This window comes from Danio rerio, chromosome 11 (genome assembly GCF_049306965.1).
Source record: "Danio rerio strain Tuebingen ecotype United States chromosome 11, GRCz12tu, whole genome shotgun sequence".
In the NCBI taxonomy this organism is placed as follows: Eukaryota; Metazoa; Chordata; class Actinopteri; order Cypriniformes; family Danionidae; genus Danio; species Danio rerio.
The window spans coordinates 9,129,417-9,146,480 of record NC_133186.1 but is presented as its reverse complement, the minus strand read 5'-3'; the positions used below and the strand labels follow the sequence as shown (position 1 = coordinate 9,146,480).

The 17,064-nt window shown below is 36.6% G+C and overlaps 1 protein-coding gene across 50 annotated transcripts in view; it reads left to right on the top strand.

Moving 5' to 3' along the window:
- The window catches only part of si:ch211-51h4.2, a 488,455-nt gene that overhangs the window by 95,384 nt on the left and 376,007 nt on the right, over positions 1–17,064 (top strand). For all 50 annotated transcript variants that reach the window (XR_012387016.1, XR_012387017.1, XR_012386996.1 and 47 more), the window contains exon 8: positions 13,376–13,499. Coding sequence is in view for 24 of the 50 variants with exons in the window: in XM_073916367.1 (XP_073772468.1) it covers positions 13,376–13,499 (124 nt within the window). In the remaining 26 variants the exon portion in view is untranslated. The remainder of the gene's footprint in view (positions 1–13,375; positions 13,500–17,064) is intronic.

Genomic DNA, 17,064 nt, shown 5'->3' with positions numbered 1-17,064 from the left:
TGTCGTACTGCGCCTTTAAGGCTAGTCCTCCCTGCATACTGTTTCAACGTGCCTTTCTGCATGCCTTAATCTCCTCCCTCCAGACAACAGACAGACTTAGAGGAAGAAGTTCTCACGTAGCGTTTGTGAGAAATACTACAATAAAAACTTTACCAATGAGTATTTGTTGTGGAGATGCATCGACACACAATGTCAATGTACAAAGTTCACGCGCGCGCACACACAGGTACACACACTCACACAGAGATACAGACCAACACACACTCACCAAACAGACAGAGCGAGCGTCTAACTTTGCATTCTTTTTGCACTAAATGTGACAGGATACAGGTTAATCTCCACTGCTGTATGCATATCTGTTATGTTTATGTACAAAATAAACCTGATTTAACGTCCACAAACCAGGATTGAAGCATCTTTCTTTAGAATTGTTTTGACACGTGGCTGTGCTGATGAAGTAAAGCTGAAGTGAATTGCTGTAATTACTTACACACGTGCACTGTTTTAAAACATTTTAAACATGTGAAACTTACTCTTAATAATAATAATAATAATTCCTTACATTTATATAGCGCTTTTCTGGGCACTCAAAGTGCTTTACACAATGGGGGGAATCTCCTCATCCACCACCAGTGTGCAGCATCCACCTGGATGACGCGACGGCAGCCATTTTGCGCCAGACCGCACACCACACACCAGCTGATTGGTGGAGAGGAGACAGTGATGAAGCCAATTGAATATGGGGATGGTTAGGAGGCCATGATGGACAGAGGCCAGTGGGCAAATTAATCACATTTGATGATGATTGATGATCCTAGTGAACAGAACAGACCTTTTATTCCCGGTTCCCAAAGCTGTCAATCAATTCAGTGGGCGGGGAGACCGCACTCCTACGTCAAGTTGCAGTCGGTCTAAAAAACGCTCCAATTGGTCCACTGTTTTTAGTTGTTAAAAAAAGGACTGGGTGTGTTTATATCACCTCAATATGAGCGCTCTCTCTCCCCGCTCCGCTGATTCTGTCAGAGTACAGCGGTCAGCGCGGGCCACAAAATATTGCACTGAGGGCCGCAAATGGCCCGCGGGTCGTGAGTTTGAGACCCCTGGTCTATACACTATATCTACACATATGTCTGTCCAAATAGCTTGAAAAGTAGATTTTTCACCATAGGTGTCCTTTTATATAAGATATTTTATGAAAACTTGTTATTGTAAGCAACAAAATGCATTTAATTTAAATATTCTGCAAAAAATAAAAATAAATAAATAAAATAAAATTGCTCAGCCATGATTGAAATAACTTACGGAAATAAATACTTAACTTATTGAAATAAATACGGGTCATTTTAGACCCATGGCATTGTCACATCCCTGGCTCGTTCCTGCTCACCCTAATCAACGTTCTCCCTCACATACCACCTCCATCCAATCTTGTGAACCTTCTCCAGATTACTAATCATTTGCACCTGTTTCCCATTCTAGACACTGTAAATACAAACCTTCTTGATTCTCCCATTGGCTGGTATTGAAGTCAGATTGTTGTCTTCACCTTTGCTTCTTCGTCTTTTCACCTTCTTCCATTGATGTCCCAAATGAGTCTTTGAGTCCTCCGGGCTGATCAAGGGGAGTGATTATTCTTTGATGTTTACTAGAGGATCTACTATCATTCTGATGAACTGTGTGCTCATATAATCACCTACGGATGATCTTTATCTGCTTACTGATACTTCTCTCTAATTCTAATGGAAGGCTTAAAATTGTTTAGCGTTCACTGAGGATCCACCGCCACCTTGATGAACTGTATTTCTGAGTATTCTTCTGCAGTGAGTAATGAGAGCAAACACTCTTTGAGATTGAATGCTTACACTGGAGTTGTGTTTGTCCGACTATCCACTACCAATCTTGATGAACTGTGTATCTGAGTATTCGCCTGCAGTGTGCAGTGAGAGTGAACACCCTGTTAGATTGAATGCTACATCACTGAGACTCACATTGCTGTGTTTGAAGATCATCACAGCATATACAACAACCTCTTGAATTCCCTTTGTGATTAGTGACATTGTTTTGAATAAAACTTGTGAAAAGATAACCACCTCCGTCTTCCTTGTCTATCAGGCGTGCATTGAATGGGTAGTGACACACAAATATTTTTTAATTCAAAAAGTAAAAAAAAAACAAAAAACAAGGCTTTCTGTTGATGAAAAACAAAATTCCTGGGATATTAAGTGATGAACTTAAAATCTTGCAAAAATATAGAAAAAAGAAACACAGTCGGGTCACTTTAGATCCATGTTCATGTTGTGCATCAAAGGGTTAAAATCATATACAGTTAGCCCCATTTCTTTTCTTTTTTTTTTTATATTTCCCAAATTATTTTAACAGAGCAAAGAAATTTTAACAGTTTGTCTGATAATATTTTTTTTCTTCGAGAGAAAGTCTCATTTGTTTATTTCAGCTAGAACAGGGGTTTTCAAAGTGTGAGGCGCGCCTCCCCTGGGGGGCGCCAGAGCATGTCAGGGGAGGCGCGGGAAAAAATATTATATAATAAAAATATAATTATTAAGTTTAAATATTATATGTATTTTTTATTATATTTAAACGTTTTAATTAAACAAAGCTAAAAAAAATAATACGTAAAAAATAAGAAAACCTTTTTTACCCAGAAGGCCATAGCTGTGAATTCTAGGGATGGGAAGATTAACCGATATGTATCGATACGCGGTCATGCGCGTGCACGATGCGAGTGCATCGGTTGAGCAGCAGAGGATGAATGAAATTTTGGAAGCAAATCGAGATGCATCGGTTTTTGCGAGATGCATCGATTTTTCCGAGATACAGCTTATATTTTGAATATAGAATGTATTTTTTATTTATTAACAAGTGTTGTCAACCTGTTTTGGCGCAAAATTTAATCGACCTACATAAAGTAAGCCTTAGCAACGGATTTGCGGATGTGCACACTTACACGTACTACAACTCAGTGTATCAGGTGTGCGGATGAAGCTAGTGGAGCGCCCTCAGAAAGCGCGAGAAGCAAAACAAACATTTTATTCCCCACTGAGTTTTAAATCTAAAGTATGGCAACATTATGGATTTAAGGATGGATGACATGACAGGACAGATGCAATTTGCAAAATGTGCCGCGCATCTGTAAAATACGCGGGCAGTATGACTAATCTGAAATCTCACTTGAAGCGGCGCCACGGTGTTGTTGTGAAAGCATCTTCCAGTGTTTCTGCATCCCCGGCTTTCGCACTGCTTCAACCAGCTCCAAAAGTGGTGAGAAAAGCATTGCAAGTTTTTTTTTCCATGCGCAACAGTTCTGCTCGCTCTACGCCAATAACGAATGCTATTGCATTGTTCATCTGCAAAGATATTCAGCCTAGTGTCACGGAGAACGAAGGTTTTAAACACCTCCTCCTGTTAATTTTTATTTAATAATAATAATAATATTAATAATAATAATGATAAAAATAATTGGGTGTCACAGTGGCACAGTGGGTAGTTTGACCACCTCACAGCAAGAAGATTGCTGGTTTGTTATATTTTTATTAGCCTGTTGTTTACAGTGACAGTGATGTTGCAAAGCAGCATAACACTGCTAGTTCACAACCTTAAGTTTTGAATAATCAGTGGCAAAATATATCTTTGTAAAACTTGTTTTCATAGTTGAAAAGTTAAATCACAATTCTTGTTGTGCAATGCTAAATTTATTTATGTTGAAAGAGTGCAAATATATACATATTTTTTTAATATATATTGCACTTATACATTCTGTTTATCTTGAAAATACTTAAATAATATGTGCTATATGTTCTAAAATGGCCCTCTACTGTAAACTGACACTCTGGCTCTGAGAGAAGAGCCAGTTTGTAAAAAAAAGTCTTGGTTTTGCTTGGTTTATAAATAATCAAACTCATTCAATGGTACAGCATCCTCTTTCACATCATCTCATAAACTTGATCTAATTAGTTAGTGCTAAAATATCGCATCGTATCGTGATATGGGTGTGAATCGTATCGTGTTGCATCGCAATATGTCACAAATGTATCGCTAATATATCGGATCGTATTCTTTGTATCGAGATGCGTATCGGATCGGCATTATAGCTTAGATGCCCAACCCTAGTGAATTCGCTTCTGTTTGGCAAGCCCGCCAATACAGGTATATGCCTGCTAATACAATGGATCGGTTTCTGAGACCCCCCGATTCAAAGCCTTCAAGTTCAGGGCTTAAACCCAAAAGACGATGATATGATGATCAGTATTTGAGTTTAGGATTTACATGGACAGGACCAGCTGATGAACCACGACCTTTATGTGTGGTTTGTCAAGATATTTTGGCTAATGACAGGATGAGACCCGCTAAACTTCGACTGTTTTGACTGGTATGGACAGTTCTTGGATCTGTTCTATTCATATTGAACCATAATCCTAGTTTTAAAAATGTTATATTAAAATACTCGTTATTACTCTGTAAAGAATTGCACTTTCATGCAAATGATGATAAAAGTGAGTTAACAGTCTGACATCTGTCTGTCTTTATATATACTGTATATATATGTGCGTGTGTGCGTGCGTGTTTGGGAGGAGGGGGGCAATAACTTGCCTTATTACCCTAACCTGCCTAGTTAACCTGATTATCCTAGTTAAGCCTTTAAAGGGCACCTATGGTGAAAAAATTACTTTTTAAGCTGTTTGGACAGACATGTGTGTAGGTATAATGTATAGACCGTCATATTGGGGTGATATAAACACACACAGTCCTCATAGGAATTATTATTTGTGACTTTGTTTGTAGGTAGGTTTGCAAACTAGTGTACTTTTCATTGCGTCAACCCTAAACTTCAGCCGTTTGCATTTCTCGCGGTCACAGAAGCTCGCAGTGAGTGTGATCTTAACTAGATGCAGCTGGAAAGTGCGAGTGCGTTGCCCCACGTGAGTGTAGCTCCATTGGAAATAAAATAACAAAATTGCCTGTGGGTCGCACACCAGAAGCTGCACGTCGCGCCACGCAGAGCCATGCATTTTAGAATTCTAAACATAGGTTTCTATCAGGGTAAACACAAAAGCACTTCAAGTCGGTGGCTGTCCGCGGTGCCCAGCCACGATTCGGGACACTTCATATTTCTGCGGCGCCACAGAGCTCCATCTGAATAGTTTTATTTTAAATAACTTGCGAATGTACATGTCTGATGTGCAGTGTCGTGGCTCTAAGCGGGTCATCTGGTGCCTCAGTCAAAGTTAATTCAGTGTGCATAGTTATGAGTCTCGATGTACAAGCTCTGAACTTTAAACTAGCACACAGTTGGCTGCAAAACTATAGAAAGACACAAATGATTTTGTACTCTCTGCTTGGTCTGTGTTAGAGTCGCACGTGTACGGCTGAATGCTGGTCCTCTCACTCATGTTGCTTGCTTCTCTCTGTCTGCCTGTCTGTTATCAAATACAGAGCGGGGGAGCTCTTGGCTCCACCCCCTTGTTATGTTGGGCAGGAATTTGAAACAGATTTTCATGTGAAGCAACACATCCCTAAAACAGCGAGCTGTGTACACGCCCCTAAAATAACACTTGAACACATTATAATAAAAAAATCTGAATTGTGTTTTGAACTGAACCATAATATTAATATTAAATAAATAAAAAAGAATAAACTATGTGTCCTTTAACTGTCATTTTAAGTTGTATAGAAGGGTCTTGAAAAATATTTGGTAAAATAGTATTTACTGTCATTATGGCAAAGATAAAATAAATTGGTTATTAGAAATGAGTTTTTAAAACCATTATGTTTAGAAATGTATTGAAAAAATCGTCTCTCCATTAAACAAAAAATTGGGGAAAAATAAACAGTGGGCTAATAATTCAGGGTGTTTAATATTTATAGGCCCTATCATACACCTGGCGCAATGAGGTGCGCCTGGCTTACACACTACACACAAGACGTAGAGCAATACGCAAATATCTTTACATATAAAACATATATAATATCTTAAGGATATAATAAGGATATATACAGGATATAAATTATTAAAATATTACAAAACATATTAATTTCTAGCCTACATGAAGATTTAAAAACCACTGCCTTCATCTCGGGAGGCTTTTTCAGTTCATTCAATTTGCTTTTGTATAATGTTATTATTATTAGCAGTATTATTTATTATATCCATATTTATATTTGTTTTATTAAAAACAAGCTTAGATTTGTCCACCTGTCAGGTTTTAGACCATATGGGGCACAGCATGTGTATTTGGAAATAACTCAGTATTTTGACCACACTTGGTTATTATTGTTCATTTATTCGTTTGCTAGAAATTAGAACTGAATTTAGAAATAGTTTTGAAACAAATCTTTGCGCTTTTAAAAACGAAATTATTATTTATAGGCTAATTGATGTCTGTGCGTAAGGTTTCCCTATCCACGAGAGCGAAAGCGAAAGTGAACTTACTTTACGTTAAAATGCGCTTATGGCTCTCCTTTTGAATGGGAGATGAGGCTCTAATTGGTTTATTCTCAAAACACACCTATAACTCATTAAGAAAATAAACTCAACCCTTTTAGACCATGCACCATGGCGCAAAGTGGATTTTCCCGTCCTTAAATTAGCAAAAATGCGTTCTGACACACCCTGAAAGCGTTTGCGCCCTGCGTTTTGTGCTCTGCGCATGCACCGTCAAAATAGAGCCATATGACTTCAAATGGATGTTCTTTTTTATTCAGTAACTTTTTTTGTTAGTTTTTAGTTTTGGTCATGGAGTCACTTCAGTATCATTATTGTGATATTTGTGACGACACTACTGTAAAACAAAGTATTATAGCAACAATAAGCAATTGTGTATGGGTGTGCATGGACGTGGTCTTGTTGCTGCTGTAGTCTATTCCGAATTACCATTTGAACCTTTTATTTTAGGACATGCTTAAGATTAAGCATAAGAATCGATTGTAATCAACAGAAAATGCTGTGCTTCTCTACTGTTCTGCAGCGATTCTTTGTAATTGCAGTTATTGCCACAAAAGTAATTTATTTCGCAACACCCCAGTAAATACTTAACCTGAAAATGATCCACTCAAGGCGACCTGCAGCACATCGATGGCTGAATGTTTCATTAAGAACACATCATAGGCAGATGCTGTGGCCAAGGGTGAAGGGAGAGAGAGTGAATGTAAAGTGATCCTGCGAGCACAAATCAATAGGTTATTTCAACCCTGCTAGAGTATTCGCAGTTCTCTTAATCCATTATAAAACCCATATTTATCTGCGGGATATGGTGGTCTTGCTGAATTAAGTTCATAAATGAGTTTGCTTTGCTCTGGGACAATAGAATTTGACCTCGGTCCACAAACACAGATAATAAGGTTACAGGAAAACTGCCGCAGAAATCTCAAAATACTTGGTGGCTGAGGTCCAGAACTGCCTTTGGCGCCATAGTTATGCCTTCACATTGCAGATAATGTGTTTACTCGTATAAAAATTGATTCTAATATGGAAACTAGCAAGATATTATGCAACTGGAAATGCCCCAAAACCTCAGATTTATTGATGAAACAATTGAGATTGCATCATATAAAAGCATGCTGGGAAGAGTTTGGCTACATTCAGACTCTAGGCAAAATTGGCCCAAATTTGATTTCTTAGCTCATTTGTGTGTTTTTGTTCTTCTCCTTCACAACTGTGTGAGCTGCACAAAACCCCACATGTAATCTACTCTTTTCTGTCCAAATTTGGATCAATTCTGCTTTGTGTTTGTTCGCATGTCAGTAGAAATCTTATTATTTGTGATATTTGATTGACTGTGCACATTATATATTGCTACCTACCTTGTGTCCCCTGTGCCAATATTTGATTTTATGAGTTTTGATTTGATTTTATCTACATTTTTTTTCTATATAATTGGTGTGTCTATGTCAGAAACAACAGCAAGAGTACAGTTTTTGTCTTAAAACATGTGCTGGATTAACCCTTATGAGGTCTTAGAATCCTCTATATTCTGGTTGTCTCTCACTAAATCTAAAATAAAGTAAATAAATTTAATTTCAGTCGTCAAATCTAATTTGCATAAAGAGACAACCACTTCATTCTTCGCAGACTCTGTAAATGTTTAGTTGTTGTATTTTTTTCATTTATTTATTTATTTTATTTGTATGAAAAAAATAATTTATTTATTCATAATACATTTTCTTTTCAGCACCCATAAACTCTTGCATTCACACAGACACACTCATTCACTACAGGCAATGTAGTTTATTCAGTTCACCTATACCACATGTCTTTGGACTGTGGGGGAAACCGGAGCAACTGGAGGAAGTCCACGTGAACACGGGGAGAACATGCAAACTCCACATAGAAATGCCAACTGACCCAGCTGGGGCTCGAACCAGTAACCTTCTTGCTATGCGGCATGTCTATGCATTTAATTTAATTCTTTTTATTTTTTTATTTATTTCTATAGCACTTTAAAGTGTAGAATGTAGAGTGTGCCAAAGCAGCTGAACATATAGACCTAAAAAACAAAAAGCCATAAAAATATATCAGATTGTGGAACATTTTGGCAAACCAAGAAAGCAGGAAAGCACTTTAGAAAGCTGCTTTTTTTTTAGTTAACTTAAAACTGGTTCAGTTAAGTTTAGTATAAGTTTCAATGTTAAAGTTCAGTTCAGTTTATTTCAGATGAGAGAAATACAATATACTCATTCAGATTTCAGATTCTTATTATCTTATTGTGTGCATGTCAGTGTGTCAGGTTGTGTGTTGTGTGATGTGCGTTTACATGTGTGTGTCTTTTTTGGAGTCTTTGTGGTGTATAAATAGTGTTAGGGTGCTTTCACACCTACACTTTTGTTTCAGAACCTGTCTCGTTTGCCCAGTTAGCGCGGTTCGTTTGGCATATGTGAACAGGGCAATCGCGCTCTGTTCCGCGCCAAAGTAATCGCTCCGAGGCGGCCTGATTTAGGTGGTCTCGGCTGTATTGAAACGAATGTGGAGCGGTTCGATTGCAGTTAGAAAGCGATCCGATCCGAGCGCGGTTATATCACAGTGTTTTATGGATATGTAATAGGCATGCGGCTATATGAAGAGAGAATTATAAGTAGGGCGGGAAGTTTCGCGAGTCTCCGGATGCCCGCAAATGAGTGACGATCTCCCGGTAATCTCGCGTCTCCATCCCGGTCCTCAAATAGGCATCGTCGCGCACCTTTCTCACCCCTCCCCACCGCATCTCTCCTCAGACACATCGGGCACGCGGAACTTGTCAATCACCACCAAACCACCACCTCTCCTGACAGCTGAGCGGGACGCTGCAAAAAAAACCCTGACACTATGACCAATTTGAGGAGAGTTTACTCACACGTGACTTGTTTTAGCTCTTTTAGTCCGATTAGAAACTTTACAGTGTGAAAGCGAACTGCTCCAAGAGCAAAGAGCAACAATGTAACATTTGTAATCTCTGTTTCGGAACAACTGAACTGATTCACAGGTGTGAAAGCACCCTTAGAGATGGGAGGTCAAAATTGACACACTCTTTGTACCCTACTTTAACAGTGTAATTTTTAAGTATCAAACTCGATTACATAATGTGATGCAAAGTCCAATAAGAGCAGTCAAACTGAAATTAATTTTCGGTAACACTTTATAACTACACACTATGAATCATTTATAAGGCATTAGCATCTAGTGAACTCATTATCTGTTAAGCATTAACTCTACATTAATAAACGTTAGAAAGCAGTTTATAACTGCAACTACAAAAGCTCTATTCTTGACTTATAAGCACCTATATAATGTGCTTAACAATTGTATTTTCATACTTAGTTAATGGTTTATTTTTCATTACTAAATGATGTATCACATTATTTACAAACCATTTGTATTTAAAAGTTGAGAGTTTTTAGGATAATTTAGAATGAGTTAGTAAATGATTAATACACGATTGAAATCAACATTTATATATCAAATTATTCAGGCATATACTAATAGGTAATTCATATGTTAATAAATGCTTTATTTTATTTATTATCAATTTCATGCAGGTTTGTTACCTAATCTAAAGTGAGGACTATTCATGCTTTATAAATCCCTTAAAAAAGTCTATTAAAGGCTCAGAATCAAATGAACGATAATCTTTGCAATCTTTCCTAAAAAGTAAAATTACTGTAAAGTTTAAACATTGCCAAATAACAGGAGAGTCAAAATACGACATAAAACTGGATAAAACAACAACAATATAATCATTTAACAATATAATAAGATGCAATGTATAAACTCTACAGTGATTTTAGATAAGGTTGCAGATTCATTTTTCATTTGAAGTGCAGTAATATAGTTTGTCATTTTTCCTGTTTATAATATAACTAAGCCTTTATTTGTAATTAATAAGGGATTTATATAGCATGAATAGTCCTCACTTTACATTGGGTCTCAAAACTGCATGAAGTTGAGTTAACAAAGCATTTATTAACATACATAGTAACCATTAATATATGCCAGAATAATAAGACATATAAACATTGATTTTAATAGTTTATTAATAATTTATGAACTCATTCACAATGATCCTAAAAACCCCTCAACTACCCTTAAATACAAATGCTTTGTAAATAATCCAATTCTTCCTTGAGTAAAGAAAAAGAAATCATTAACAAAGTATGAAAGTACAATTATTAAGCACGTTCTAAATATGTTTGTAAGTCAAGAATACAGGATTTCTAGCTGCAGTTATAACCTTCTTAATTATGTTTATTAATGTAGAGTTAATGCTTAACAGATAATGAATTCACTATTTGCTAATGCTTAGTAAATGATTTATAATGTGGTGTAGTTATTATGAAGTGTTACCGAATTTTCTTTAATGTGATCTGAAAAAGATTAAAGCCAAATATAAATGCAGATATGTGCAAATCATATTACATGCATTTGTTCTAATGACAAGTATTTGTCTACACTTTCAATATGTGCATAGAAAAATGCATGTGATTTTTGTTTAACAGAGTGTGTGATAGCAAAAATGTGCAAATAAGTAAACCTCAATTAGGTTCACTAAATTGGTTACATTTATGTACTGTGTTTATATCCTATGAAAACAGGCAGCAACTTATGTGCTTATGATTTAAGTTGGATATGGATACAGGTATGTAGTGTATGCCTGAGGGAAGAAGTGTGAACACTTTGTAGCCTGGGAGAGAGGGGTCTTAAATGATGTTTCATGCCCATTTCTTCATTTTGGAGGTGAACAAGTGCTGGAGGTTGGACAGATGTATACCGATAATCCTCTCAACTGTCCTGGCAGTCCATTGCAGCCTTCTTATATCTGATTTGGTGGCTGATCTGAAGCAGACTCGGTGACAGCCGAGTGAAACTGTGGCAGAAACTCCTGTGGCAGGTTGAATTTCCTCAGCTGACGAAGGAAGTGCAACCTCTGCTGGGCTGTTTTCACAGTGGAGTCAATGTGAGTGACCCACTTCAGGTCCTGGGAGATAGTGGTGCCCAGTAACCTGAATGACTCCACTGCTGCCAGCAAGGGGGTTTCTCCTAAAGTACATCTCCACCATTATGAGTTATATGTCCATTTAGTTTTTAAAGTAAGACCCACACAATGCAGCAAAATAAGTAACTAAATTAGTAGTAGTAGTGGTATAAATATAAATATATATATATATATATATATATATATATATATATATATATATATATATATATATATATATATATATATATATATATATATATATATATATATATATAGTGCTGGAGTCTTTAAATATTACTCTTTTCACTGCTATGCCATCATAAATAGTGAAAATAATCCACCGAAAACCCATTATTGTTATCCATGAATTTCCAAATGCACTTATTATTATTTTTTTGAAAAAGGCTGTAAAAATTGTGAAGCTCTACATTATTGTTGTTAATCTTTTCTCTTTTTTTTCTATTCAAATGGCCAAAATCTGACTGAAGAAAGCTGATTTTGCTGGCCAGTTTGTTATTTATGATTTGCCTTATAAATTACAATTACCTAGTTTTTAATTTAAAACAGATTTTAAAAAAATATGTATGATGTAATATGATGTAATAAATTTAAGATAATGACATTGAGCGAATGCTGTAGGCAGATGTAGTACATGTTCAACAAATAGATATGCTTAGATATGCTTAGCTTTTTAATAGATTAAAATGAAACTTCTGAACCTAATTATAGGAGCCAGATAGAAAATGTTCATTTACAAAAAAAAAGAGGTCTGATGGATTTAGAGGGTTTTGCATCTGAACTCCTTATTTTTTCATATTTGTTTATTCTAAATCAAGAAAATATTTTTGGTACATTAATAAGTGTGGTTTGACCATCCAACAAGCTAATTCAGCTAAACATAGTGTTAAAATGTATTTAAAGCTCATAATTAAATAGAAAATGAGGTGTAAAACTCCATAAAGGTCCACTTTTTGAGGAAAAAAAACCACCCCATTCACTGAAAAAAAAATAATTAAAAAATGATTCCTTGGATTTACTCAATTTTTTTACGTTAAGTGGTTGTAAACAATTAATTTTAAAAATTACAAAAAAATTAAGTTGAACATTATTAAATTAAATTTGTTCGTTTAAATTCAACGCAAATAAATTGTTTGCAACAATGTTCAGGGTTCACCAAACTGGCTACGGGCCTCTCATCATTTATAAATAAAAATAAAACATTCAGTCAATTTTCTGAACCTCTCTGTTGTTGTTTTCTCGGGTAAAAACTACACGCAAACCTGTTTGAGAAGTAAAAATAAGTAACTTTCCATAGATCTTTTGCTGGAATCAGCAGTCTGTCAAGCTCCAAAAAAGTTAAAGCGATGGATTTGTTCTTTTTGAAGCTTGACAGTTCCTGGCCACTGTGAATTTGTTATATGAAATAGATCATTTTGTGTGTGTCCCTTTGCGATATTCTGTAGGACTTTGTGTTTTGTTCTTGTCCCGTACCTTTGACTTCCTGTGTGATCATTGGTATGCTTTTTGACAGTGTTTGTCTTCTGAGCATAGTTTGCAATAAAAAAATAATGGAAGCGTTTGTGAAGTTCACTGAATTACAGAGCACTGGATCAGACGGCGCTCTTATCAGATAGAGACAGACACTTCAAAACAATTACCTGCCCCCCTTTTGTTTCCTTTTGAGATGAGAAGTCTGCCTCTTCTCATTCAGAATCTGATTTAGAGAGACCGAGTCTATGTTTTTCAGGGAAATTGTAAAGAATACTTGTCTTACGGTTGTATTGTGCCGTTGTCATTTCCTCTCACTGCAGTCTGTAATTTTGAGAGGTGGTGTTTTGTATTATTTGGAGTTACTGAAGCTGTAATTTAAATCTCTGGGAGACAAGATGACTGTTTGCCTGATTTTGTTTTTGCAGTCATGTCTACGTGATCCCTGCATTTACATGGACGCTGTCGTTGGGGATTCTGCTGGCCCAGATCATCATTCAGCCAATCACGTCACTGCTAACGCTGCTGAAAGGAATCCTGCTGATCATTACCGTGAGTTTAATATTCATACTAATATATCACATTTACTTTCTTGGTGCAGCATGGAGAAGATTGCATTCGATGTCACACTTTGTTTGTGCCGTCCTGTGTTAGTGTTTTGTATGATTCATTAAATCGTCATTTGAGCAATATATAAGTATATGCATATTAACAACTGTACTCTTTAACTATATTGAAAAATGAATTCATCAAACTTTCTGTTGTTAATGCAGTGAAGACGATCTTTGTATTGCATGTGTGCGTTGAGATATGGAAATCATATCTACAAAATTGCTCAGAATAGGGATGCTCAAAATAATCACCGTTAACCGAAAGGGTGCATTTGTTACTGATTAATGTTATTTTAAAAACATTATTTTATATATTTTTTGTTTGGCTGCATAAGGGGCCGATTGAATACTCTTTGCATTAAGAGGGGCATCTTTTGAATGGTTTACTAAAGGCAAAGAGCATAGAATCACCAAGAGGCAACACTCTAGTGCAATCTGGGAAACAGCCACTAGATGGCGCGGCGGACATTTTTGAATGAAGTTCAAGTTCTATTTATTTATAAAGCACGTTTAAAACTGCCACAAGGCTGCACAAAGTGCTTTACAGAGAGAAAATAAACAAATGATATGAGCATAAAACAGTAAAAACAGCAATAGGCACATAATGGGAAGGAACATAGAAAGATTATCAATAAAAGAGCAAAAAAAAAAAAAAAGTAATAACACTAAAATATTTGTTTTCCTCATTAAAAGATGCTACCACAATTGACCAACACTAAATACGATAGAGAACATGACCGTTTTGATCCCACTCCCAACCCCCCCCCCCCCCCCCCCCCCCCCCCCCCCCCCCCCTTCTGAAAGGGAAGGACTTATGCTTCAAAAGACCTAGAAAATAAATGCGTCTTTAATTTAGACTTAAAAATAGGCAGCGACGAAGCCTTTTTTAGTTCTAATGGCAGAGAGTTCCAGAGGCGAGGACCTGCTATGGCAAAAGCACGTTCACCCCTACTTTTGAGGTGGGCCTTTGGAACTTTTAATAAGAACTGATCAGCGGAATGCAAGTTTTTTGGAGGAGTGTAATTAACAATCAGTTGGGATAAATAATGAGGGCCTAGACCCGGGCTATTCAGTTAGTTTGTCATGGGGGCCGGTTCATGAAAAGCATCCCAGACGAAGGGCCGGAGAGAAATAACTTTCTATACAAGTGATGACACAACTGCATATAAGAGCCAATATGCTATGTATTTTTGCTCCTGAAGACACCCACGTTGGCTTTTTCTACATTAAAATGTTAATATATTGTATTTTGAAACTACATAATATCAGTGACATTGTACAATAGACTTTTTAAAACAATTTTTATTTTTTTTACAAACATTCAAATGTTGTACAGTATTTTAGAGCACAACAAAAGCAGTGCATTGCTGAAGTAGGCTGCTTCTACATTCAGACACATTTATATGTTATGTTTTGAACTGCATAACAATTAGGGATGCAACAATTATAGATTTTGGTTGTACAATTATATAGTCTGAAGAATAATCATGCTTTCACTGTTATCATGTCTAATGTATATTCAAGCTTTATATTAGGTAAGTAGCTATTAAGATTAACTGTTGTTGCCATCTGCATTCATGCATACATAATCATTTTAATAATAATTCGTCTAACATGTCTTTTGTTTACATTGCACTAAAAGGCACGCACAAATCTCACCGTGGGATGTTTTCTACTGCGTGCGCCCAGAAAGACGCAAGTGCGACTCTCCGCTGGCACCCGCATATTGTCATATTTTCTTACATTAGAAATAACAAACTTGCAAGCGGAAAAGACGTGATATGGAAACGGCCGCTGCTATAGTTAATCCTGTGTGCGTGCATATTAGTCTCGGTGTACTTCAAACTTAAAACTAGCACACAGGCCAATTGGCATTTTGTAGCGGTTTCGTTACGTTCCGTGCAACAGAAATGCGGCTTAGAGAAGACTTTACGATTAATAAACTGTGACAAATTAAAGCGCAGTTAATTCTGAAATCGGCTAATCGTTGCATCCCTATTAACGATATCAGTGCATTGTACAAATAGCCAGACAAACATGTTTTCGGCTGCCCGCACCACTCGCTTATGATGACCCAAGCTCTGTGCAGCCTTTTACTGCAGCTCGTGCTGTTATTGAACTAGTAGCCGTTTGACGACTGAACTAAATTTACTTTTGATGTCTGTCAAACTGTTTGGAGGGCCGGAACAAAGTGCCTCGGGGGCCTGATTCGGCCCGCGGGGCGCCAATTGAATAGCCCTGGCCTAGACCATGTAGGGCTTTATACACAAAGAGAAGGATTTTAAATTTGATTCTTTGTGTCACCGGTAGCCAATGTAGAGACCTCAGAATAGGAGTGATGTGTGCATATTTCAGGCTTTTTGTTAAGAATCTACCTGCTGCGTTTTGCACTAACTATAGGCGAGCAATCTGAGACTTAGGCAGCCCAAAATAGAGAGAGTTGCAATAGTCCAACCGGGAGGTTATAAGCGCGTGTATGGCAATTACTAGAGAGTGTGAAGGAAGAGAGGCTTTCATTTTTAAAAGAAGGTGGAGTTGGTAGAAACTATTTCCCACCACTTTTGAGATATGTTTATCAAATTTTAAGTTCTGGTCTAATGTTATGCCCAGGTTACGTGCCTGGGGTGATCTGAACTCCTCCAAGTTACCCAGCCTGGGTGAAAACTCCAAAACTCCAATAGAACAACAGCATATTATAAGTCTGTAAAACAAACTATTTAAAGTGCTGATGATTGTCATAGTAAGTGCTGTACTGTCGTCGTTCAGGTTGTATCTCAGCTTTAATGCGCTTTTTAAATAAATAAATAAGGGCAATTCCATGCAAATGTCAACCTTGCCATAAAATAATTTAGTTTTCACCAAAATAGAGAAATCGTTTCTACATTTTTTGTGTTAGCAAGTTTTTTACAGTACTTTAAAAGAACTCGTAAATGTATCTGTCTGTATTTCAAACTATTATATTTAATTTGCCAAAATCACACAAGTGGCAATTTCACAGCTGTCACATCCATAACGGAAATGTGTCACATCCATAACGACACTTTTTCTTCATAAATGCAAAAATGTCAAATAAAATGAAATCAATCATTTTAATTCTATAGTGAGCCAACTCATACCTGTTTGATGAGCATTGTGTCTTTTGGATTGTGCAGTTTAACTGTCAGAATTTCTAAATAATCTGTTATCCACTGTAAATTCGCAAACTTTTTTTGTCACATCCATAACGCATGTTTATTTTCCTAATTTAAAATATAAAACATGTTTACATATTGATATTTTTCTGCTCCCAGAACTCTGTGGTGAGCTGTTTTGGAAAATATAAACAGAAGTTTCGATATAATGTCAACATATACTTTCTGTGTGAAATTACGTTTTGAGTTTTTACAGCAAATGTCACATCCATAACGCTGGAATTGCTCATAAATAAAAAACAAAGCAGCTGCTTGCCATCGCGACAGCAATGAGATCCAATGGACAGCCTATCGCTTTCACTCCAAAATGGAGGA